General features: G+C 47.1%; 2 protein-coding genes across 3 annotated transcripts; one reads left to right on the top strand and one right to left on the bottom strand.

Moving 5' to 3' along the window:
- Window positions 1-8: 8 nt before the first annotated feature.
- Window positions 9-8,997, bottom strand: CUNH12orf43 (chromosome unknown C12orf43 homolog). The gene is made up of 6 exons (XM_088143774.1): window positions 8,707-8,997; window positions 5,008-5,053; window positions 4,141-4,239; window positions 2,453-2,526; window positions 2,008-2,101; window positions 9-1,344 (listed from the first exon to the last, which is right to left on the bottom strand). Exons 1-6 carry the CDS (start codon window positions 8,828-8,830, stop codon window positions 978-980), a joined length of 804 nt encoding a protein of 267 aa, XP_087999900.1. The 5' UTR covers window positions 8,831-8,997; the 3' UTR covers window positions 9-977.
- RNF185 (ring finger protein 185) lies at window positions 8,978-25,574 on the top strand. 2 transcript variants are annotated; one of them, XM_088143775.1, is made up of 7 exons: window positions 8,978-9,147; window positions 13,869-14,090; window positions 16,151-16,169; window positions 18,005-18,117; window positions 20,476-20,530; window positions 22,107-22,224; window positions 23,281-25,574. In XM_088143775.1, the coding sequence occupies exons 2-7, from the start codon at window positions 13,918-13,920 to the stop codon at window positions 23,376-23,378; spliced, it is 576 nt and encodes a 191-aa protein (XP_087999901.1). In that variant the 5' UTR covers window positions 8,978-9,147; window positions 13,869-13,917; the 3' UTR covers window positions 23,379-25,574. The 2 variants fall into 2 exon arrangements, with proteins under 2 accessions (XP_087999901.1, XP_007436579.1); XM_007436517.3 differs by lacking the exon at window positions 8,978-9,147 and adding an exon at window positions 9,250-9,412.
- Window positions 25,575-26,341: the final 767 nt, after the last annotated feature.

Raw genomic sequence — 26,341 nt, 5'->3', positions numbered from 1 at the left:
TTTCTTCACAGTGAATGTTTGGGGGTCTGCTAGCTTTACTCTTGGCCTCAGTGGAGATCAGTTTCTCCAAACAAAACAGGGAAAGCCAAGACCTCTCTGTTGCTAGGAGAGCCACAAATTGTTCGCATTTAAGGAGCTGGAAGCAAAAGCCAGAGGGAAAAATACTGGCCAAGCCTGAGCGAAAAGGAAAATGAGAAATTAACTAGGCATAAGAAGAGTTAGTCTACCCATCACGCTGTTGTCCCTGCTTATTTTAGGGTCAAATAATTTTTTTACTGGGCTTTTGAATCTCGTAAATCCGCAGCAAAGCTATTCCATCTGGCTATCTCAAGCTCCAGGGCTGCCCTTAGGCCCCAGAGTACTCTGGAGATTCAACTCTTAGAATCAAGTGCCTCTTCAGCTCTGTCTTGTAAATATATTTAATTTTTGGTCAATCAAACAGGGGAGATGTTGTATCTACAATATTGTTATGTGTATTGGCTGTTTATAAAATAAGCATCTCACAGAAACCAGAGCCATGTGTCTGGAGGGGGGATGTGCAAAAGCAGAGTCATGTTATTATTCAGATAGACAAGGTCGGAAAGCAGAGAAGTTGCTGCTGCTGCTCCTGAAAAGGCAGCCCACAAAGGTGGTCATCCGTGCCACACCGGTCATACCTGCCACGTCCTGCAGCTCCGAGAGCCACTTAGCTTGTCTGAGAAAGCGACAGCCACAGGGGCCCACCTTGATGGGATGCAAGGAACGCCAGCCCGCTCTTCCTCCAGGATTTGTAACGGCTACCCCAGAAGCCAAGCAGCCCTCCTGATCTATCCCACCCCACAAGCTGCCCAGAAAGCAGAGTCTGTCGTTGGAGCTGCTGTTCTCCATCGCTGAGCATCCCTTCTTTTTCACAGACTCTGAAGTTTCTGAGGCCAAACTCAGGAGCCACCTCCCCTCTGGAAGTAACTCTCACTGGCAAATAAGTATGGGAGGGATCTTCATTCTGTTCCTGCTTCTGTTTTCCTCCATTTCTTCTTCTTCTTCTTCCTCTGCACCGTGTCTGTCCAACTGACAGTCTCTGTGCTCTCATGGGCCCTGCTGGGACATGAGGGGCCCTCAGACCCAAGGATGGTCTGGCTGTTACCTCCTGCTTCGATGGCCTCTTGCTGGCCACCCTCCTCTCTTTCCCCTTTCTTCTTCTTCTTCTTCTTGATGTTTTTCCACCTAGCCTCTGTTGCCCGGCGACTCTGGCCCTGGTCGGAGTCCTGGACCGCTGGTGGTGGCAGGCCACTTTGCTTCAGAATGTCTGCTGCCGTCACTGCAGCTTCTTGGCATCTCTGCCATTCTGGGTCACTTTCCAGGTCACTGGAAGAATTACAAGCAACACTGGGGAATGAAGCACAATTACATTTTCTCCCATACTCAGCAAACATATATACTCTTATTAATAGGTTATGATTCTGAGGCTGGAAGATTATGGAAGATTTGGATATACACAAGGATATCTGAATCAAACCATATTTATAGGCTGGAAGACCAGCTATTCCATTTCTTCATGGGTGAGTCATGCTGGCTTATCCTTAACCATGTTATTCAATCAATATTTAGGTTTGCACAACACATCATTTCATGAGCTGAGTTTGCACAATATGCTTGCTTAAATGTGCTTGTTATGCCACGTGAACACAATCACCATGTCATGCAAACCCAGTCCAGTGTAAATCCTACCTTGCTACGCTAAGCAAATTGTACTGCTTGAGTTCACACAACCCTCTGAGCCATGGCTTAAAAATTACCAAGGCTATCTTCATTCAGTGAAAGACCGTGGCTTGGCAGAGGCCCGAACCCAGGGAGACCAGGCACTCTTCAGCCGGCAGGTCGCCAAAGCCCAGACCCTGAGCCAGCCTCAAAGGGTGGCCAAGGCCATCTGCAGGCCGGGGGGCTCGCGTGCGTGGCAGGAGCCGAGGTCTTCATCCACTGCATCCTTTCAAGCCAGAGCCCTCCCCTCCCGCCCATTTGCGTCCTCACCTGGAGCTGGAGTGCCGCAGTGCCGGCCTTTTCCAAGGGGCAGATTCGGGCTCCCCACCGGCTCCTGGCACAGAAGAGGAAAAGAGGCGAAAGCCTGCGCCATTTCAGGAGGGAGGAGAGGAAAGGACTCGTGTGAGCTGGCTGCTCGGGCTAGGCTGGGCACCCTTAAGGCTATTTTCTAGCGTTCAGCTGCTGCCCAAAAGAGCAAGAAGGGAGGCTCCCGGGAGCCGAGCTTCATACAGCCCACCTTGCAAGCGCCAATCTCTCTGGTGCCTGAAGATGGACCCCTGGACAGGGGAGCACCTGTCACCCCAGGTCACTCAGGAGGCTCAATCCCAATTTGGGACTAAGTGGGGCCTCCATCCAGCTTCAGAGCTCCTGACCCAGCTGGCTGAACGTACAGGGCCAGTTAGCCCCAGGGAGTTTCCCTGGGTGGGCAGCTCACCATCGTCTTCCTCCAGGGAGGCTCTGTTCTCATGTTGTGTGGGTCGTAACGGCCACGTCGAGGTGGTTATCAAGCTAAAAGGAAAAGCAAGATCAGCGCAAAGGAAAAAGGGAGGAAGCCGTGGCTGCCTTTAAGAGTGGTACCAAAGAAGGCTAGCAGTGAGTTTTCTTCCATCATCTCCGGTCTGAAAAAATGCCATGCTTTGCCTAGCTCTCCAACATGGCGCTTGCTGACCATTAACACCACCAGCTGGCCCAGATTCCCAGAAAAGCGAAGGCCAGGCCCATGACCTTGGCCTCATACCCCAGGCATACAAGGCCAGGCAAGCAGACAGCATTCTGTCCCACGGCTTTACGGGACACTGGCCGACTCCCACTTTCCACAGAGCAGTACTGCAGATGGAAACAGGAAAATGCCAAAGTCACAAGCATCCAGAGATGTCTTTGGAACCTGTTTTCCCCTTCTCCCACACCTACATCCCACAGGGATGTAGAAATCCAGGACTTTAGCAAGACTGATTTAGAAGTAACATACCTTCTCACTAAGACAAAAGCTCATTGTTAAAGTCAGTTCTTATTTTGTTAAAGAAAGAGTTTCAAAAAGGAAAACTAAGGTTAATAAGCTCTCATCTCGTTTCCACACATCCAAACACATCCGTTCAGGTCACTTAACAGAATATTTTTCCTTTGATCACATTAATTCAGAATGTTGCATACTTTCCTCCAAATTCACCTCTGGTTCTTCCACTGTCCCCATTCACTGAAGCGTAACATGCAAATACCTCCAACCTATGGATTCCTACTTTCATATGCAACCACCGCAACCTAGATGACACTAATGCATGCTTCCAGACATGCATTTTAGCCCTTCTATTAATAAAAAAACCTACATCTTCACTTCGTCAACTCAATAGACCAGATCTATTACATCATGTTATTTCCTCCTAGCTTCAGAAACCCATGGCATATCTACAGGAGTCCTTGTTTAGCACTCACAATGGGGACCGGCAACTTGGTCATTAAGCGAAGTGGTCACTAAGTGAAAACGCAACTGTGCTGATGATCTTACTTCAGCTTTCCTTTGCTTTTCAGAACTGCGAAGGTCATAAATGAGAGGACTGGCTGTAAAATTACTTTTTCATCACCATGATAACTGCGAATGAGGCAGTTGCTAAACAAGAACTACCTGTATTTTTCTTTCCTTTCTTTCAGTTGTTACTTCAAGCTCTCTGCCATTCTCTCCTCTTACATGCCAAGTCACCATCTCCCTTACGCCACGGTCACTGGATGGGTCCACAGATATTGACCTCTAGTACCCACCAAGGCTTTCAAGGAACATGTTTAGTAAAGGAGTGAATGTGTAAGCAGCCTTGGTTGTATCCATGCAACATGAAGCATTCCCTGCCAAGGACACCACCACCCAGGTTGGGACATTTGGGATACAAGCACATAGTGGAGCTTTACCCCAAGGCTGTTTATACAATTCTATGCAAATCAGGATCTCTAATCTAGAAACTGCTTTCCAAGCCAACAATACTGGTTCCTGCATATCACCAACTGGGAGGTATCTGCAGTATATTGACAGACACTTGGAGTGTGAAATGTAAAATGTACTATTCAGAATTCTCTAGGAAAAGTTCCCACTAGGCCACACCAAAGGGAAAATGTTAATAACATGCTTGTTCCTACTTGTCCAAGATTGTGTCCAGTTTCTTTGCAACATGTGCTCGAAATTCTGGCGTGGTCTGCAGTTCATTCCCATCCTGCCCACGATTGCAGATCTTCTCTCTGTTTCAGAAGAACAAATGTTCGGTTATTTTCTTGGAGCATTCTCTTTGCCGTAAGAGTAACTTCCGGAAGACGTACATCAGGTAGTTGCAAGTCAGGCAGTTAACCCTGAACAGAATTATTTAGGTGTATTTGGTGATCACTGAGAATGCTGGCAACTACAGTTCATAATGTCACCCCTAAAATATCAGGGGTGGGACAGATGATTAGCATGAACTACAGCTCCCAGCACTCTCTGCAATGATTCTGCTGGTTGGAATGCTGGGAGCTGAAGTCCACGCTCCTGGGAGGGTGTTCCTGGAAAGCTGTGGGAGAAAAAACACCGTATCTGCTTCTTACAGCCTGATTTGGGATTCATTTGTCTGCTTTCAGTGTAGTAGATCTCTAATATCTAGATGAGAACTGCATACGACAACTCGCAAGAAATCATCACTAATTCAGTGAAGGAATAAGCACTGCCTGCACCAAGAGCAGGCATATTTTTCTTCAGGAGCTGTGCTCTCTCCCCCATCACCCTTTCTGACATTGGAGGAGTTATGATAATCACATCACCAGAGGGCAGGGACTGAAACTTTTGATTCTTGCCTTTGGAAAACCAGCATGTCAGGAATCAAGGATTTCCGCCTATTCTCAGTGTGTTACTCTTCCACAAGCACAGCTTTCTCTTACTTGTGGGAGGGAAACTGTGATCTGCAATGGAGGGAAGGGGGTGCCACTGTTTAATTCAGATTTATTTCTAGTAGATGCAATTTGGGACAGTTTAATTACCTGATGCTGGATGCAGCCGCTTGCTGGTTCCTTGTCCAACAGTTATCTGAAACAAAAATCCAGGTTAGAAAAAACTTCAAGACGAAATCACAATACTTGTGACTGAAGTATCTGACAGAAGGACCAGCTTAGCTAACCATGGGAATGCAGTGGACACAGCGTAGCTCAGCTTCATCAAAGCTTCTGACAAAGTCTCCCGTGAGATCCAAGTAGAGAAGTTAGTAAAACAGGAGTCAGGCGATGGACAGATACTGGATACATACAGAGCTGGCTGAACCTGCATTAATGGCTCTGTATTGAGCTGGAGGGAAGTGTCAAGTAGAGGACTGCAAGGCTTGGACAAGGAACTAGAAAAAATTATCATCAATTTACAGATAACAAAAAGACAGCGGGGCTACACTGAGCAAAGCCCAGCAAGATGAATTTAAACAGAGACAAAGGCAAGCCCCTACATCTGAACAGGAAAAAATAAAGGTAAAAAAAGAATACAGGATAGGCGAACCAGAAATGTGAAAGGGATCTGGGTGTCTTGGTGCATCACAAGTTGAATGTGAGCCAACAGTGTGATAGTGCTGCAAGAAAGGAAAATGCAGTTTTAGGCTGTACCAACAGAAGGTAAAAAGAGGTAAACATTCCTTTCTGTCCTGTGCTGATCAGATTGCACCTAGTATCTGGTATCTGGTTCTGGATACAGGTAATCCTCACTTACTGACTGCTCATTCAGCAGTTCGAAGTTATGACAGCCCTGAAAAATGGGATTTACAACTGGTCCTCAAAGTTGAGGCTATCACAGCACCCCTGTAGTCACATGATCACCATTTGCGACCTTTACTGCTGGCTTCTGACAAGGAAGTTCATGGGGAAGCTGGCAGGAGGTCCTAAGTCATGGCCACGCAACGTCACGCTTAATGGCTGCGGGTGATTTGCTTAGCAACTGCAGCCAGAACTGATGTTGTAAGTCAGCATGGTCAGTTGTTTAACTTTATGACCATGTCACTTAGTGACAGAGTTGCCAGTCCCAATTGTGGTTGGTAAGTAAGGACTACTTGCACTGCATTTTAGGAGACACATTTGCATAGTGGAGGAGGGAAACAACCAAGATTAGGTAATTGAAGATGAGGAATAGAAAGTGTTAGGTAGAAGAGAACTCTGGAGATCACTGTCTTCAAATACCTGAAGGGCTGCCATGTACAAGACAGGGTAGAATCGTTCAGAGTTGTTCCGGGAGACAGGAAATGAAACAAGTAATTCAAAGCTGCCCAGAGTCGTTAGGAGTTGGGGAGCATAGAAGTTTAATAAATTATTATTATTAAATTAAAAGGAAGAAATAAATTAAAAGGAAAATGTTTTCATTTCATTCTTCATTTTTCATGAGAAAAATTTCCTGACTGCAAGAGCTGCTCAACAATGAAATAGATTGCCTTGGGGATGGTGGACTGTGCTGGATGGGTTTAAACTGAGGCTGGATGGCCATTTGTTGGTGTAGTAGTGGATTCTAGCATCAGGGAAGGGTTAGATGAACTCCCAGATCCCTTCCAACCCCCATATGAACAAAATACCTTTTCATGGAGGATCACATACAGGATCTGGCTACCCCTCTGCCAATCAACTACTCTTTTCATAGCCAGTGGAATTCTAGACCCCTCATCCTACCAAGCTCCGTTCTCAGTCATCATACTGGCAGGGGGAGAGAGGCAGTTCGTTCCCTTTGGTTATGGCTACATTCATCATCCAGTGCAGAAACACATTCTCCATGCTCATGTTGGGGAATGTGTGGCTCTGCCCACTTCTGTAACCTCCAACCTTTTGGGGGAGAGTGCCACAATGCAGATCCAATTTTAAAAAGTGGGTCCTGCTGATGCAAAGCTTGACTAACTCAATTCCACACAATATTTAATGGGTGTTTCAATACAAAATGATACCTTAATGTAGCCAAGAAGTCCTTGGAGTCTCCTTTTAAGGAGTCCTGTTTAAGCATTGGCAAGTTCTACACATTAGCACAGGCTAAAATAGGACTGGCTAACTGTTGGTTCAGCATGCGGTGAGAATCTAGTTATCATCTAAATATGAACCAGTCTTAGCAAGTTATGACAATGCAGTCGCTGTGCTTTGCTAGCTGGAATTTAACCTGTTGTGAGTCCTGCTGTAAGCCGTGGTTTATAAACCACAGTCACATCACATGAAGGCAAAACAGTTTATAACTCAGCACAAAGTGTAAAACAGTCACAGTTCCAAATGGCTGTAAGAAATGGAGGGGCAAGTGATGCAGAGAAGTAGAAAGGATACTGCAGGTACGGCAGCAGCAACACAGTTGGGTGTTGAATCAGCAAGAATGGCTCGTGCATAAAGAGAACCCTAACTCTGCTGCACAAGCTTGGAAAAGGTGCCCTCACCCCAAATTTCTCTCCACAATTTACTGCTGAATTCCTTGATCTTAAGATCTTCTCTGGACGCCTCAACATTAGATCATACAACTTCAAGACAGGCGAGACCTGCCGGTGCTGGGTGAGGCTTCCTCCACAGTGATGCCGAAACAAGCTCTGCAGAGGAATTCTCCCCCCCCCCCCGCCCCCCTGGGCGGCAGTAACAGCACCACTCCTGTTTTTTAAATCAGTTCAAAGCTACAAGAATTTGCTTGCATTAGACTCGTTTCACAGAGGCCTGCTCATGTGACACAGCCCTCCTCACGCTGTCAGTTGACCCACTTTTATGAACTGTCAGCACATAATATGGGACGGCTGGATTTTTTGCACGTCAGACATTTTTTCAGTCCTCTCAGTCAGCATAAGGAAGACCGCTGCTTCCTGCCCCGGCTTTTTGTATAAATATTTAAATACATCAGCGACACAATCAGGATCAGCATCCCTGCAAACAGGTCTTGGCAGCAGGGGGCTGTGCATCCCCATCCATTTCTGCCCATTTTCCCACACCCCCCCCGCCTGTCCGGGGGTGTCTGGAAATGAGAACACGGGCAGAGATGACAGCCCCAGACCTGCCCCATTCCCACAGACTTGGGTCGTCTCTAGGACACGGTCCAGAGCTCAGAAGAGGCAAAGCCGGTCCCCTCCCTGGTCGGCACTCGATGCAAGCAGCTGATCCGGGGCAGCCACCAAGCCCCACCCCGGACGCCCCTCGGATGGGAGCAAATCGCGCCCACAGAGCTGCGCGGGGTCTGTTACCCGAAGTCCCTCCCGCGGAGCCCAGCCAAGCCCGCTGCACAAACGCGGCCGCAGCGCGGTGATGGGCTCTGAGTCCCCCTTCTTACATTACTGTATTTATAATAGATAATTTATATTATATTATATAACATGTATACATAGTGCCTGTGTGTGTGTGTGTGTATAAAACACGTAATATGTATATTTTATCGCGCGCGCGCGCACACACACACACACACACGCAGGCCTCCCTGGATCCATCCGGGCAGCGACCGCAGCGTTTCGCCCGCTTCCGTCCTTCCTTCGCCTCCCCGGGCGCGCACCTAAGAGGAAGCCCCGCCGCCGCGGCTAATCCCGCTGGTCCGAAGACGGTGGCGCTGGAAAGGCTCGGGCCGCCTCTCGGGGACGCCCGGGGCCGGCGCGGCACGGAGGCTTCCTTGGCAACCGGGGCCGTCGCCACGAGCCGCCGGACGGATCGGAGGCGCCTTGCCGGACGCCGCGGAGGAGCCTCGGGGTCCGCTCGGAGGCCAGGAAGCCCTACCGCCTGGAGCCAGGGCGGCCGCTCGCCCGAGCGCCGGATCCCAGGCCGCCTCCCGCAGGCGCTCCCAGGCCGCCGCCTCTTCCTCGCTGTCGCCGTCGCTCGCGTCGCGCCTGGGCGCCGCCATCCCGAAGCCGTCCTGGCCGCAGAGCACTCTGGGGGTTGTAGTCCGGCGGCCGCTGAGGCGCCCCGGCGGCGGGGCAGAGCGAGTCCGAGACGTTCAGCCTCCGCGCGGGCTCTGGGCCACGAAAACCCGCTGCGCTCCGGGCCGCTCAGGCCGCGCGGGCGGCTCGATCGCCCCGGCCCTTTCCACAGCCGGAACCGTCGTGGAGGCGCGTGGCAGCGCCGGGGGAAGGGAGCGCTTCCGGTGCAGGCCTCACTTCCGGCTAGGAGAGGAAACAAGTATACGCCGTCCGGGGAGAGCGGCGACTGTGGCCCCTTCCGGTGAGCGGGAGGCCGGGCAGGCCGAGGGGCACCGTGGGGGGGGGGGGGCGTCAGGCGCGGCGGCTCCCGCGTTGGGCCAGGCGGCCGAGGGGGCGCCGGGAGGGCCGCGTGGGCGGGAGAGCGGGGCATTTGGGCGGCGGGCCGTGGGGCAGCGGAGGAGCGCCCGCCGATCCCCCTGAAGCCGGTGGGGGGAAGGTAGCCGTCCCCGCGAGTTCGGAGCTGAGCAGAGGGAAGGGTCCTGCGGGCGCGAGGCGGTTGGCCCGAGGTGAGGCTGCCGTGGGAAGGGCGGCTTGTTATTGGGGGTCCCGAGCGGAGGGGCGGGGCGGGGAAATGACGCTTCCAGAAGGGTGTTTAGGGCCGATCCGGGCTTCGGTCAGGTTTTTGAACTTGCCGATATGGTGTGTGTATGTAATACACCTATTATATTTATGTATATGTATGTATGTATCACTGTCATTCGATCATAAACAAGCCTAAAAAGTGCGTTGTGCAGACAGCTGATGAAAATCACTTTCCTAAACTACTAGGACGAGCGTCTCACGAAGCTGGTTGGTGGGAGATTCAAGGAGGCGCTGCTTTTCACTACGTGGAACTCAAGAAGTGGTGGCTTTGAAAGGAAATTAATTAAGGCTGTTTGTAACTATTCGTCTTGACTGATGGCTGTATATGGACTTCCAGGGGCATCAGTACCGGGGCAGACAGGCTTTCGGGGTTGATCCAGGGTAGCCCTTCATGTGTTTTGGTTCCATATGTGGGAAATGTTTTGCAAGTAATCATATTAACTTTTTAGAATATTGTGCAATTTATGACACAGCTGAAAGGATACTTTGGATTCCTAATACTCACTTTTGCAAAGAAATTTTAAAATTCCATTTGCTGTTTATGTAAAAAATATTTTTAAAATATTATTTTTTGTTTTCCATGTATTGTGAGCCACCCAGAGCCATTGTGGAATCAGGTGGTGCCTAAATTGAACAAATAAATATTTGAGCACTATGCATTTTCAGAATAAGAATTTTAGACCTTTGTGTGAACAGCCATCTAAGATTTTTCCAGTCTTATACTAAAAGTTTGCTTGCTTCTAGTGAGTTGTACGGGGATCACTCAATACAATGTTTTGCTGCTGGTAAGTAGGCAAGTGCCTATATTACTGTACATGGTTAGTGTAAAAATTACATTTGAAGAATAATACCACCCTACCTCCTTTTCCTTGTATTTTTTTTTAAACTAAGCTCCAGTGAAAAAATTGAGCTTATTTCCAAATACATAAGCTTTAAGACTCATTGCCTGAAGGGCTATAATTAATGTACCAAGCCATCAAATAATATTAACATGGATATAGAGATTTTGCACTGAGAGCTTCAAACCTAAAGGCAAAGCATTTAAATTAAATATTTAATTTTTAAAAAATTATTTCCCATCTAAGTTGAGAGAATAATTTTTTTTTGTGAAGTAGGAAGCATAAGATATGAAAATTGGTGCTAACCTTTGCCTACAGTATTGCCTTTTTTTCATTCAAATTGCACACTTTGACGTCACTAAAGAGAGCCCAGAGCTAGCAAAGCTGGATCTGTTAGATGCTTGTTAACAGATTGTGGCGCTGTCCTTTGGGGACATTCTGCTGCATGATGTAATTGAATGAAAAAAAAATCTGTTGAAATAGAGGTCTTCTCTTTCCCCACTTGTGTTTGGATGCTATGGGCATGAAGTCTCCCTGGATTCCTTGTGGTTTTGCGTTGCTGTGTGTGAACATAACTTTTTCATCAGAGCTGAGAGGAGATATAGAGGTCTTCTTAGCTGCTTTTGTTTTTCTTGGAAGGATTTGCATAGGAAGTGAGCATAGATTCTGTCAGGTGAGTAAGGCCAGAGGAAGAGATTATTATTATTCATTTGAATGTACTAGCTAAGATGAAGGAAGTGTTTTCTCAGTCCTTTTTCTAACACATCCCCAAGTATTTTGTGATTTTACAAGGGCTTCAGGTTTAACCTGGATGTTACTTAACTAAGATTTGATCAGTACTTTTGAGTAGCAGCCTTGTTTCAGGTGATGTATCAAATGCCAAGGGCACCCTTGTTTAAATTGGGGGGTTCTTGTGTATTGCCGTAGGGGAGACTGGGAGCACACTTGTGTTTTATACGTGAAAACTAAAACAAAATATGTCTTGCGGTTCCTCTCATACCGAGCAGGATTACTAGCGCTACAACACGTCAGTAGGGTAAAACTAACCTGTTTCATGACGGTCTAATCCCAGCTCACATTTCCTATTAGTGGGTGAACAGTCCAACCCTTGGTGAATTCTGCTTCACAACAATAGGAAGAACTGACATCAAAAGATCAAAAAGCAACATTGCTATGTTGTTTTTATCCTGTGAGTTAGAGAAGTTCTGTGGTCAGTTTTGCCCTTTGTGGTGATGAGCCAAGAATCTTAATGATCACAGGGAGCATCTCAGCCCCAAATAGGAATGGGGAGGGAGTCAGCTTAGCTGTAATTGGCATAATACTGTCTTCCGTTGGATCTGCTTCTTTGGATATGAGAGGTTGAAGTTACAGATTAGGTGTAGTGATCCGTACAGACCCTTAAAAATGAACTGTAGGCCCTTTTGTGGCATCTGTTCATTTCACGGAGTTAGTCCGGCAAACTGCTTGTATTTGATCCCAGGTATCAAGGGAGACAGATTTTCCCCCCTATTATAGCTCTCTTCCAGTGATCTTTTACATTTTCATGCTGTTGAACTGAAAAACATAATATGTGTCTAGCATAAATGCATTTTCTTCTGTAGACAGACAAGACAACAGATTTAAGCAGTAATTCAAAAAACTTTAGCAGCATTTTGGCTTTCTTCTTGAGGGGCATTGTTGAAGGAGAACTCTGTTACTCTGTGGTGGTAAAAAATCAGTTCTGGGAGCACTTTTTCTGACTCTCACATTTTATTAAAAAGATAGAAGCTTTTGTGAGCTGCAGCTGCCTTCATGAGAGGCATTGAGTATGTAAGACATTGGTCTAGCCCACATCCTACGCATCACTCAAGCCACCCTTTGGATCCGATGAGGAGAGCTGCTGCAGCTCACAAAAGGTTCTGCCTTTTAATAAAATTGGCTCGTTGGGAAAGGTGCTCCCAGGCGCCTCCTGATTTCTTGATATGCAGTTTCATCTTAAATCTTTGCCCCAGGATTGGTGTGTGATTAATACAGAGTTTTAAAAGCCTTTGTGCCAGAGGAAAATCAATAGAGATTGGCTTAGAAAAGTATAAAAGCTATTAATTAACTAATGTTAATGCAGATAGTGAAGAGTCCTTAAAGTTATGTTTAAGTCTGTTTCAAGTGTAATTCTTAAGAATGCAGTGTTTATACATGTTGTACAATTTCAGAAACAGTTATTGAGAAACACTTGGCTTTCAGGTTCTTTCAGTCCTTCTAGATGTAATAACTTCTATCACGAAACTCAGGTCTGACAGAGGCATCTGTCACTATAGAAATTCCTACGAGGAATTTTCTCAAGCCAGAAAAATACAAAGAGGGCAGCCTATAATTTAGTACCACATTCTTCTCAATTTAGTCTATTTTCCCCCTATTTAAATATATATTTCCTGCTAGAATAATGTTAAGAGCTATTTACCACCTGAGCACTGTGTTGCAGCATAACTTGTGTGGATTTAAAATAATTGAAATGTTCTAACATTCATCTCAGGCTAGGAGACTGCTAATTCCTTTTGTGCAACTGATTATTCCATCTCTGCTCTTCCATTGGCTGAATTAAATAAATTCAAGACTCCTGGAGCCAAGAACTCTGTTTTCTGGCTGTTCAGGTTTAGCATCCTGAAACCTCTTTAGGCCAGGCCAGGCCAGGCCAGGCCAGTTCAAAATACAGGCTCACCTCATTGCACTCCCAGTGAGAGTCAGCCCAGGAACTTTTCCTGTCTCCCTAACAGAAGGTAGGAGATGTCTCATGTTTTCTTTCTGTCTACCCTCATGGCAAGCCTGCCCTTTCAAGGACAAGAAGGGAGAACCTCCGTAACTTTCCCAGCCCATTAGGAGACAGATTTCTGGGAATCTGAACACTTTAACTGGAGTTGGCTCCTTCCTGTATGAACTGTCCAGTATGTTGGCATTTTGGGTTGCTCCTTCAGAGATCCAGAGTGCCACCTCCGGGTCTCTCTTTGTTCCTCTGATGATCTGAGCTCCTTCCTGTTCTCCTGCTATCCTTCTTTCAGTTGCTGACTGGTCATCCTGCCTAACAAGTTACTTGCCAAACTCTTTCTGTAAAGATTTGTACGCATTTTATTGAATGCTAGAAATCCCAGGGAATTTTTCATGCTTCTTCATTAAACCTATATTTTGGCTTTGCTCTGTTACAAATAAGCTGTTCTGGGTTCTCTGGAAAGGGCAGCACGTAGATATATAATTTTTATTTATTACATATTTATATATTTATACACATTTATATAGACGCATACAATGAACTTTAACAATTGTTCAGAAACTCCTTTGTTCGATGTTGCGGCAGAAATTAGCCTGAATGAAAAGCACACACAGGATTCTTATTCTCATATTAAGACTTGATTGTTTCTTAATCTGCCAGGATTTCTCTTGCCTGTTCTGAAGTCGACGATCTGTCATCATTGCACAACAGTAGCCTCTAGTGGTATCTTCTCCTTGTGGGCATAATTAGCAAAATAATCTAATGGTGTTTTTGAATTATTATTGTTATTTGTTTTGGCAGGATTCAGCTCCACACAGACTTCTTGACGGGTCCAAATTGGAAGCCAAAAATGGCCAGCAAAGGATCTGCGGCTTCAGCTTCCACAGAAAGTTCCAGTGCTGGTGGGACCAGTGGGAACAGCAGCAATGGGGACAGTACAGGCCAGGACAGCACATTTGAATGCAACATCTGTTTGGACACTGCCAAGGATGCTGTGATCAGTCTGTGTGGGCACCTCTTCTGGTCAGTATCACTCCTAGTGTTCAGCAGAGAAATATTTAAAATCCCGCCTCCTGAGAAGGCTCTTGACTCCCTCTTGCTTCTTCCTTCCTTGCATCATCCTTACTAGGCAGGTGAGAGCTGTAAAGCTCAAGTCTTAAAACTCATTATTGACCCCACATGGAGCAGTTGACCTTCTCCCCATAGTGAGTGTTGGCACTGTTTAATCCTTGAGAATGCATCAAGGGGTGAAGCTGTGGAAGGAGTGGGCTAAGGAAAGAGAAGGGGTTTCTGTGATCAATCCCAGCTGGGGTTCAAGAGGTAGCCCATTTGCTGTGCCCAGAGAACTGATGGAATTGTGTCTCCTTCATAGCCCACCTTTGCCCCTCTCAGGGTTCAGTTTTGTGATGATTATATTGAGGACTGGCTGCTATGGAGTTTCAGTCTTTGGGAAAATCACTCCTGGTTCAAGAGCCCTTGAAAGCAGAAGAGCAACTTTTGCTGCTGGACGGCTGGGTGTCAGTTGTTGCAAAGGGAGCTGAAATGTGGGGACTCGGGGTGGGGCAGGCACAGACATGCACAGATGGTGGACCTGTCTGTAAATGACTAGAGGACCTGCTCTGCTTCTAGGAGCCCCTCAACCCATCTCATTCAGCATGATCTATTTCTCCAAGGCCCCTGGCAAAGTGAGGCTTTCATAACTAAGGTCTTTGGAGATGCTGGCAATTGAGCCTGTGGCTTTCTGCTTGCAAAACGTGGGTTTCGTCAATGAGCTATGAGCTGCCATCCTGTGCTCCTGACTGGGTGATTGGATGGCATGTTGACTGCTGCTGGTTAGTGACTGGATTTCCACGCTGTGCTAAAGCATAATTTGACTTGATTGGATTTGACAGCATGTTGTGCAAATCCAGCTGTTGTGGCTTGTAAACCATGTTTAAGTGAGCTAATTGCTTTTCATTCATCCATGATTAAACTGTGACTAAATGTGTGAAATTGGGGCAGCATTGGCAGTACTGGGGTAGGTAGGCCAGTGGCTGAAATTAGAATAAGGTGGCTTCCTGCATTCCTTCTCTGTCACATCCTCACAGGTAGCTTTGCTGAGACCTGAATTTCAGATGTTGCTTAGCTGCAGCCAAGAAGCTTTGGACAGCATCCCCACAATTGTTCACTCTGAATTAATGTTTCAGCTTAAATTTGTCTCTTGTCTTGTTTAAAATAAAATTTGTTGAATTTAAAGCAGATAGAATGAACCACTTTGCCTTATACCCAAGCTCCAAACCCAGCCACATAATCTAGACCTTCTCTTTCTCAGTGTAATGACCATGAGCTTCACCCACTGTCATTAAGGTGTGGAGACGACAATGGGCCAAGCTCTTGGGTTACAAAGACAGGAGTTCCTGGAGGGCATTTTTAACATGGGCAGGTTCTGCCAGGGTGTAACATTTCACATAAATGTAAAAACATCTTATCTTAGCTAATCCAGGGTTTCCATAAGTAGTACATGCAGTTAACAGGGGTGGAAATATTGTAGTGGCATCAGTGAAGCAGCTGTAGGTAATGTGAGAATGCATCCGAGATTCTTTCCACAGCTGGATCCAGTATTTGAGACCTCCTGTTTTCTGCGACTTGACAGAGCAAGAAATCCTTTCCTTTCTTTCTGAGCGTGCTGTTATTTAGTTACTCAGGCTGCGTATTGCACTGCATTTACTGGGGGCGGAACTTGCTTTTCGTTCATGTTCTTTTCCTTATTCTACAGAATTCAATTAATACAGAATTTATTATGCAGAATTCAATTCATGCTTGCTTAGTAAGGGGAGTTTCACTTTACAGTCACTTAGTCCAAGACATCTATATGCTGGATGGCATAAGTGGGGAGACCAGTAATTAAAAAAGAAAAGGGAAATCCTGCTTTTGCTGCTGCCTTTTTAAACACTGTGGCTGTGTTGCCTGAGACTCAGATCTGCACAGCTAGGTTCTGGGCTCCTGGTTGCTCACATCTAATGAGTGTATGTTGATCTTTCTTCCCACTGCCACCTCTGCTGACATTCTGCTCTATGAACAAATCATGCTGGGAATCCCTCCAGTTGGCCGTGTTTACACCAGGTAAGGCTGGTTCTCCTTTGCTTTGTCTTTCATCAGCTTTTGTTACCCAATCCGCCTGCTTGGTTTCCCAAGGGACCCTGGGAAGATACAATATGCCTTTTCATTTCTAAATAGATTGTGTGACCTCCCCAAGGCAACTCTATTTGGTAATTAGTGTTAACATGCAATTGTTGGCAATCTTCTGTTTTGGGGCGTTGTGGGAAAGGGAGGCGAGTGGCAGCGAGATGGCGCTCTTTAGTAATGATGAGGACATGTTCTGTCTATCCTTTCTGTCACCCTGTGAGGTAGGTTAGATTAATATATCTCAGGTCACAGGTTAGATGGTTTTAGGGGACACCTTTTAGAATTTATGGTGGGCTTAAGTCACATTTCCCACTCTGAGCCCTACAACAGGGTAGACCACACGGTGCTTTAAAAGACATTGGATCTTTTGAGATTTTGATGCTGTCACATAAGGATCTTGTAAACTTTCTGATAAGGAGGATAGGATACTGAGATTGCTAGTGTCTCTGGATATTTTAACCTCTTTTAATTTGTACCGTCTGATGCCTGTGCCTGAAAAGGTGCCGACCCATCTCCTGTTGAATGGTGAAATACTTAGGGGAGAGTTAATGCTTGCTTTCCTCCTCTCCATAATCCCAACAGTGTAAAATCATGGAACTATTAAGACTCTGTCCAGAGTTCAGGATTATTCTAAAATGTCGGGAGCTCTGTGGGAGGGGAAAATGCTGGACACTTTGGGCTCCTCCAAACAGTCCAGGTAGTCTTCATTTAGCGACTGCCTCAGACAGCGATCGTTCGCAGTTACAATGGTGATGAAAAAGTAACTTTGCGACTAATGTCCGCATTTAGACCTTCCCAGCGTCTCTTAGTCACTGTTCACCATTACGGTCAGGTAGTACCTGTTGTCCTGTGCCTGACCCATTTTTTTTTTGTCCCCCCCCAGCCCCTCCTAGAGCTGAGAGATTGCCTAAAGGAGAGAGATCTTCCTGAGCTGCTTTTCTATGCAGTGCAGGGCCTCCCTAAAAAGTGCTAAGGGCAAGTTAACAAGCTCAGCTCTGTGACCTTCATTAGTTGATTGGAATGAGCTGTTGGTCGCTGCTGCCTGAAATTGACAAGAACCTAATCAGTTTCACAGGAAAGGCTTTTGTTTGCCTCCTAAACACCAGGCGTTCCCTTTCTGTGTGTATTCCCCACTGTGTGCCTGCTTATTCTCTTGTACTCCCTTCCTCTCCAATGAATGTAAATACAAACATTAACTCCCTTCTTGCTAATTATCCCCGGCCAGGATGAGCCTTCCGAAGGATGGGGGAGTGGGGAAAAAGGGCTATAAAATTTGCCCTTTTACCCAGCTTCCTCATGAGTCAAGTTCTGGAAACCTTCTCCGCCACTTGGGCTCACCCAGCTGTTTGGGGTCATATTTTTCTGTGGCTGTAAAGCAAAGAAACCTGAAGTAAAATTGTAAGCACACGCACAGCCATGTGATTTTTTACTTAGTAACTGCTTCACTTAACAACCGAGTTGCCAGTCCCAGTTGCACTCACTAAATGAAACTTGCAGAGTCAATAGGCAGCATATTTGCGGCATTCCATCATTTTGTTTTTTACTCGTTCGGTAGATTTAGGATTCCAAAGTGACTCTGGGTGGCTCCTAAATGATTATGCTTAAAATAGAAAAAACAAGAAAAAGAACGTAAGAGTCCGGACCAATGGCACAACTAGCAACCACCCCAGAGTTCAACAACCCCCCTACCCAGAGGTCTGGGAGATGCAGGCTGTTCTTCGGTCGGCTGTCCAGGTTTTCACCGGATGCTATTCCTCTTTTCTGCCTTTCAGTGGCTAGAGACCAGGCCAAACAGACAGGTGTGTCCTGTATGTAAAGCAGGAATCAGCCGTGATAAAGTTATCCCACTGTATGGAAGGGGCAGCACTGGACAACAGGACCCCAGGTAAGAAGGCCTCTTGGGAGAACCACCTTTTGTTTTCAAGCTCTAGTCAAGTGGAATTCATGAAAGAAAACCTGTCTGGGTGTTCTTGGATCAGGTTACGTCTTCAGGTTTCTGCAGTCTTTTCCTACCTGTAAAAATCTCACCGTTCGAATGTTTGTTACTAGTAATAGGTTGCTCCGTGTGCTTCCCGTTCCCTGCCACAGCATTCATGTGTAGCTTAATGTGATGCAGCTGGAGACTGAAAATAGCATTCCACATTTCTTCATTTTGCTGTGTCCTACCAGGAGGCTCACAGGCCAAGAATCTGTCAAGCAAAGATCATCAAACTTGGTCCTGGGGATTTCTCCTCCCCTCCTATCCCTACCTTCGGAATAGTAGGATAGACAAGAAACAACCTTCTGGACATTTTAAGGATTAACAAATTTAGCATTATATAAGCTTAAGAGGAGGATGAGATGGTTAGATAACATCACTGAAGCAATGAGCATGAAACTGAGCAAACTCAGGGAGGCAGTGAAGGACAGGAAGGCCTGGCGCAATATGGTTCATGGGGTCACGAAGAGTCGGACACGACTTAACGACTGAACAACAACAACAAAGCTTAAGAGGTCACAGTCCAAATCTGCCATAGACAGCTGCATTACTGAACAGCAGAAGCCTTGTTTGGAACTTAGAAATAATGATTAAAAAAAACTCATGTCCAGGAGGATTTTGCCTTTTTAGGACTTTATTGAGATTATTTCAGAAGACAATTAGTAATGGTAGAGGCGTTTTCTTGAATGGCTGTTTGCTTGTCACCGCTCATATGTAGTGGTGATGCCTGTCCGGGGTTTTCGTGACCAGGGTCTGCTGAAACATGGAGGGTCTCCTAGCAGATGCTCCAATAAGTTTGGAAGCTTCTGCATAACGAGTGAGCCTTGCGTGGGTTTCTGTGCATCTCCAATACAGATAGTCCCCTATTTACGAACAGGTTACATTCCAAGAGGCTGTTCGTAAGTCCGTTTTGTTCGTAAGTCCAACCAAGTCAAAAGTAAAAAAAAAGAGGCAAGAGGCAGGGCAGCGGTGTGGGCAGAGGCTCCCTATCTTCTGCTGCCAATGAGTCACCAGGTGAGGCAGGAGAGGGGGTGGCAGCGGAGGAGAGGGGAGCCGGTGGGGCGTGGCATGCTCTGTTGTTGGATGAGGCAGGAGACCTCCACCCCCTCTCCCCTGTCCTCTGCCACTGCCCCCTCTCCTGCCTCACCCAGCAATGGAGTGCGTAAACTAACCCTTTCTGGGAACTTTGATTCCAGTGCAAACCTCTAATGCTGTCAGGCCCAGCCCAAGAAAAACAGTGAAACAGTCTAGTCCAGTAGAGTTCCTTTGTTTGCTTACACCTTATAGACAGAATCTTGCCAAACTAAATCTCTACTACAGCAACTAGTGGAAATACCCTGGGAGAGTCTAGGGAGGGGCTGTCCTGAACCTCTTTCGCTTCTCACGCTCCCCCTACAGACTACACTGCCTCTTGCCCCCTCCCCCCTCCTGGAATGCGCCCCCTCCTCCTTGTTAGCCTTGATCGCCACATCGCCCTCCTCCTAGTACATACATTCAGTCACAAATGCAAACAGAAGGCAGGAAAAGGTGGGAAAGGGTTACTTTGGAGTGCGCTGCAAACTAACCCTTTCCTGCCTTCTCTCGACTTCTGGTTCCAACTCCCAGTTCTGACTTCTGGGTCCATCTTGTTCGTATCGGTGAAAGTTTGCAACACAAAGGTTCGCAAGTAGGGGACTGTCTGTGAGCCCATTTTCAGGACTTCTGTGTCCACCCTGCTCCCTGGTTTCCCTGTGATTGGCTCTGCAGCGGCAATACCTACAACTCTTACGCAGGATGTGCAGAATGTCATGATGTTTTTTCCAATTTTCGGCAAATTGCCTAAAAAGGTTGCCAATCCCTGCTCTGCAGTGGCCCCAGGAAAAGTGGGAGGATGATCGGACATGTCCGATGGGGGAGACAGACGATTGGAAGATGAGTTCTTTCACTGGATCGCTTTCACTAGGGAGACATTTGCGGGAGAAATGTGGATCAGGATATATCCCATTTTGGGTGGGGGGGCACTTTCTTCTGGATTTTCTGCTAATGTATCATTGGCAGTAGTAGCCCAGTAACTTTGGCGTTCCATCACCAAGCAGTTTTCTTCTTCTTCTGCTGTTCAGAACATTACACCGGCTGGCAGTGCTTTCCAACCACAGGGATGGACTTGCTTCAGAGCAGCAGGCTGGCTCTGAAGATGAAAAGGGGGAATTGGGACCTATAGGGAGTGGGAGGCTGTGGGCCCGAGCAACATCCTCATTAAGCCCCAAAATGGATGTTATCTTGCAGGGAGAAAACGCCACCACGGCCTCAAGGGCAGAGGCCCGAGCCAGAAAACAGAGGGGTAAGTAACAGAGAATTTGGGAGAGCCTTGTGCTTCTCAGAATTATAGAGTAAAAATGCACCAAGGCTGAACTATTGGAGGATGGGAGGAGCTTGGGAGACCTTTCATACTTGTCCGCTTCAGGTCTTTGTAAGCCAAGATAAATGTGACAAATATTGGATGCCCATTTGTATATAGACTTCTGGTAGAAATAATATTGTGGTGTAGATTTTACAAACTTCCAGCTCCCATGTAACTACCCTTAAAATATGGTTGCTATCAAGTTAGTCTGAATTGCAGGAGGTGCAGCCAGATGTGTAAAAAGAGACCATGAATGCCAGTTTTATAAATAGTAAACTCTGCCTAGTGGAGAAAAGGGGCCATTTCCAGCATTTCATCGCTCTGAGTTGGTGAGCATGCGTGACCTGACGAAAGAATTGCATATTTCCACGCAAGTCGGCTGGAGCCCCCAGAGGCTCTCCATGGGCCTCCTCTCATCAGACAAACAGCTCTGCTGGGTGTGATTAAGCAACGCTTCTGTTTTACGTTCCCCGGAGAGCCATTGCCTTGCTGAATGTGGAGGGTGCCTTTTCAGCATGCCCCGCTGTAGCGACTGAAGCTCCCATGGCAAAGTGCACATGCTGCTTTGCCCAGCGTGGAGCTGAACTCTGATCCCTGGGGCTCTTTTTGCTATGGGGACAGGCTCAGATAGTTTTTGTGACCTGTGACCCACAAAGAATTATCCTGTTCATCTTTTGAAGTCTTGGGAGGACTAAAATGCTACCTATTTGCTAGATTTAAATTGGAAACGTGGTTCGTTCTTGTACCCAAAAAGGGTTTCCTTGAGAGCATATGAGAATAATCTAACAAAGCCCTGAAAATCAGGAGTCTGGCAGCACTTTTCCTGGCTAGCAAATTCTATTAAAGGCATGAACTTTCATGAGCTGAAGCTCAAGAATCAGAAAGCATCTACAGCAACTTTTCTGATGACCCCATTTAATGAGATAAAATAAAATTTAATAAAATGTGTTCATTGAAAAAGGTACTACAGATTCCTTAAGTTTTGCTACCAGTGGACTAACATGGTTCTCCTCCTACAAAGCCTTGAACGAATCTCCTGTCACTGTATTTATGCAGAAGTCCTTAGTGCTTCTCCTCCCCCCCAAGTTGAAAAGTTTCAGAATAACAGTGGCCAAGGTGCAGGTCCTTCCACTCCAGTGTGGCCTTGCAGAGGTGAGATTTTATCCAGATGCATCAATGGCAGAAAAGAATTGCCATCTGAGTGGAAGGAGGCAAGGCCGGAGAAGCACTGATGGCGTTCCCTAGTTGGGTGATGAAATGTCTGCAAGAAAACAGCCAAGCTCAGAGAGCACCGAGGACTCCACAGTTCATCCCTGAGCTACATTTATTCTCTTCTGTTGGAAGGGAAATGGAGCCAGGTCTATAGAGTTGTCTGGTCTGGGAGTGCTACTTTCAGCTCACAATGTTCTCATGGCACATAGCTGGAAGTCCCTGAGAGAGATTGCAATCAGTCAGGGTTACAACTTGTGAACTAGGACATATATGCACACTGACCTTTTTTTTCCCTTTCTTCCAGGGTTTCCAGGGGTTTGGGTTTGGTGATGGAGGCTTCCAAATGTCATTTGGAATTGGAGCGTTTCCGTTTGGCATATTTGCTACCGCCTTCAATATAAATGATGGTCGTCCCCCACCAGGTATGGAACATCTGAGTTTTGAATTTAAAAAAAATCAGCCTGGGCTGGCATTGCTCCATTGAGCTTTTGTTGCTGTGCAACCAAGGATGCTGATCTTTTTTGCTTAACTATTCATCCGTGAACCAGTGCACCTCTACCCACCGTGCCTGAGGAGCATCTGTACTGTATGTGACGCTCTTCAGAGTCACTGCATTGGATGAGTCGTAGCTGGCTTTGGAGAACAGGGACGTCTCCTTTGGGAGGTCTTTGCAAAAACTGGGAGATTTTGTGGCCTTCCTGAACAGCTACGGCACACAGAAGCCTGGTGTTAGAATGGCCTCTTCAGGGCAACGTCCTGCCAGGACAGGAATCCATGTGAAAACATTCTCAGCAGGTGGTCATCTTGCTTCCTCTTGAATATATCCAGGGAAGGGACACTCATTACCTCTCTGGCTCATTGGCTGAACTCTTCAATGGGTCTTAAGACATTTTTCCGACATTCAACTGGAATCTGCCTTCCAGTGATTTAAGACCTTTTTACAATAGTACTATGTTCAACTTCCTGTTTCTTCATTTAAACCAAATCTGAACCTCCTCCTGGGTTCTACTAAGGCAGGTCTCCACAAACTGGTTTACCCAGGTTAGGAATCACAGGGACTATGGAAGGCTATGTTGAGGAAAGTGATCTTTTCTGTCCACCATGAAGCAGAGAACAGCATTCTCTAACAGTATTCGCTAATAGCAAAGAAATATTTTTGCCTTTCATTCTTCTCCCAAATCAACAGCTTTAGATGGGTTGAGTGTTTCTAAAAGAATAAATGAGCAGTGGGCACCTACTGGACACATCTATCCCTTGGAAGGACTCTTCCTAGTCCTTCTGAAGGGCACCTGTTTCTAAGAAGACAAGACAGTTGTAGGAATTATCCATTAAAAGGATTCTGGGAAGCTTTCTAATACAAAAGCTTTAGAGCCTGATTCCACACTTAGTGCTCCAACTCTGGAAAAATGTAAGGTTCTGTTTGTACATTCTGAAAGAAAGGAGATACCAACCGCAGGTTTTGTTTTCTCTTCCCTTAGCTGTTCCAGGGACTCCTCAGTATGTGGATGAGCAGTTTCTGTCCCGCCTCTTCCTGTTCGTGGCTCTGGTCATCATGTTCTGGCTCCTGATAGCTTAACTTGGCTCCGTACCTGATATTCCACCATGGTTTGTGGAGCTCCGAACTAGTCACAGACTGCTGCTTGTCTCCTGGTCTGCCTCTTGGTGTCTCATTCTTCAGCTAATGATGGGCTCCTAAAAGCCACCGGTGTCTTCATCTGAGGAGGAGCCTCACTCACTTTGCCAGAGTTACAGAATTAAAGTTTTTAAAAAGTTTCTGAAACTCCGCTGTATCTCCCACAGCAAGGACCTGGCTGGAACTGTGACCCTAGCTTTGAGCTCCATACCTCAATGGGGAGTTGAGTTGTTTGAATCTTGTGCCAAACAGCTGGGAGAGATGCTGGCTCCAGAAGGAATCAGGCATGGTGGCTAGCAATGGAAACTCTTGCCATTTATCCCAGTAGCTTGTTCTCAAGAACAGCGAGAGGAAGGAGATCAGTGGACTTCAGAACCCAGCTGCACATCTTGCTCAAAAGCCAACTGACTCCAGGTAATATCTCTATAAATAAGACATCTGGCTGAAGAGGGTTCTGTCCCATTCCTGCTGTTACATACCCAAGTGATAAAAGACCATCCATCTTTGGTTTTCCAGCTATCACAAAAGTAAAAGGATAAAAGACTCTTTAACCTAAAATGGTAGCATACATAAATTTACTGGAATCAACTGGGGGGGGGCTCTCTCATCTCAGGGTTTGGGGGGGCTGTTGGCTATCATGCAGCACACTTCCTCACTGATAAAAGCAGTGTTTTAAAGGGTTTGTAGCAGCCATCCACTCTTAATTTAGGTAGACATAGTTCCAGCTGTGGTTCTTATTTATACTGTATACATCTCTCCTTCCTGAAATGTGCAGAGACATTTTTTTTCATATTTGGGAATAGGCTAACTGGGAGGAGCATAGGACAGTCTCTTGCAGGGGTAATTCACTGAGTATTTTATGCCTCCCCACCTCACAATTATGATTATTACATAGTGGGAATAAGTCTGTAGATTTTTGATAGTACAAGAAATTCTGCTTAAGCAGTTTGCGTGTGTGAGCTTTTTCAAATTACCAAAGAAAATGATTTTTTGAAGGGTAATCATGGGCCCAATGCAGCAGTAGTTTGAACAGCGCTTTAGTAGCAGAGCATCCCAAACAATGGTACTTGGTGGCTTTGGAGAACTCTTTACAGAGGGGGCACAGGAGGAATAGTGCTTCAAAATAAGTTGTGGTTGAATCTTTTGCATCCAGAGGATGCAAAACTCTCACTTGGATGACTGCTGATTCTCTTGCAAGGGTGCCTCTCAGAGACTTCTACTCTATTTTATTTTGCAATCCTTTTCATCTTCTCCTGGATGTTGACAAAGACTTGCTGGCCAAACCCCACTGGCATTGTGGCAGGGAGGGTTATTTTTCTGTGGATTTGATGATGGGGGTGAGGCTGGAAATCTCAGGAGCGTCACGGCCATTTCCTTTCACAGAAGTGAGATACCACATGTGAATGATCTTGTACCCCAAATTCTGTCCTGGCTCTTCCCTGCGTGACTTGGTCAGGAGACAGACCTAGCTTTTAGCAACAAAAACATACTTGGTAGCAGGAGGGATCCCTCCCTTGAAGATCCGAGTGCCACCTACTGTCAACAGAGAACATTCAGTTGCATTTTAATCTAGGAAAGATATCTTTTATTTCTCCCCCTGCCCCCTTTCCTAGAAACTGCAGCATACCAGAAAAGCTGTATTGCTGAAATCAACCTTATGAAACGGTCAGATAGCTGGGATAGTGGGAAAGGAATTGAGGTGTTGAATTGTCTTACTTTGGCCCCTGCTCGCTTGGGTGTGCTGGCCAAGGTCCACTGCCTTTTGGGGGGATCCTTCTGTCTTGCCTGTGTTTTGGGGAACAGTGGTGTGGCATTGAAAGACTAAATGTTTTGCTTTGCAAACTTTCTGGTGTAATTGCTGAAGCTGATTGTGGCAGATTCTGTGCTTCCTCTGTTCCAGGGAGCCACTGGCCTGCCGACGTTTCTGTTTGATAAGCAGACCCATCCTGGGCTTCCTCTGGTCTTAAAGGGTCGCCCGCCCATACTCTTTGTATTCCCTTTTTCCTCCGCACCACCTATTTAGATTCCACTTGGCTTGTGGTTAGCGAAGTATGGTACCACTGTGCAACACTGCTGTTCACTAATTTTCACTGTTGTGAAAGTCAGAATAAACACCTTTTTACATTATCTTAAGGCTGCGTGGAGTTCATTTCCTGCCCAATTCTTTGGAGGGGCGCCCCCACCAGAAAGGGCGGGGGAAAGGGCCGCACGCGGGCAGCTAGGCTCTTTGGTCATCGCCGGGCGGGGCGGGGCGTGCTGGCCGCGATTCTCTCGGACCCTTCCTCCTCCTCCTCCTCCTCCTCCCCGGCCTAGCCTGACTCCGCACCCCGCGGCTGGGCCGCAGCGCCAGTTATGCGCCCGGACTGGGTCGCACAGGCCCCGCGACGGCTGCGCCAGGTTCGCTGCCGCGGCATTAAGGCTGCGGGCGGCCGAGGCCCTTTCCCTCCCATCCTCCCTCGCTTGCCGCCGGCCAGGTGGAGCGGCGGCGTCGAAGCCACCGCGGCCCGATTCGCGGCGGAGGCGAAAGCGACCCCCCGCTTCCGCGCTGCCTCGTGGCTGGGCACGGCCAGCAGAAGGGAGCCTTTCCGGCACGACGCGGAACCCGGGATTTGCGGGCTCCGCGAAGGCGCACGAGCTCCTCAGCAGGACCGCGAGCGGCAGCGGCCCCAGGTGCCTCCCTTCCCTGCACCCTCCGGGCATCTGTCGAGCGCGTTCCCACGACGCGCTTATCCTAAGGCCAACCTGGCGTTTTCTGGCTTCGCCCTATGAATCCCCGGAACTGAAAGCGAGCTCCGGAGGGGTCTGCACGACGCGTTCCGTTCGGGGAAAACCAAGCGAGCCCAGCGAAGCCCCGGTTCAGCCGCCTTGGCTGCTCGAGTCTCTGCAACCCCTCTCAAGAACCACGG

Source organism: Python bivittatus, unplaced genomic scaffold (assembly GCF_059951505.1).
Source record: "Python bivittatus isolate LINGU-HERP-01145 unplaced genomic scaffold, Pbiv_v1 ctg000390_np1212, whole genome shotgun sequence".
Lineage (NCBI taxonomy): Eukaryota > Metazoa > Chordata > Lepidosauria > Squamata > Pythonidae > Python > Python bivittatus.
The sequence above is the reverse complement of the archived record's forward strand: the minus strand, read 5'-3'. Positions and strand labels throughout refer to the sequence as shown.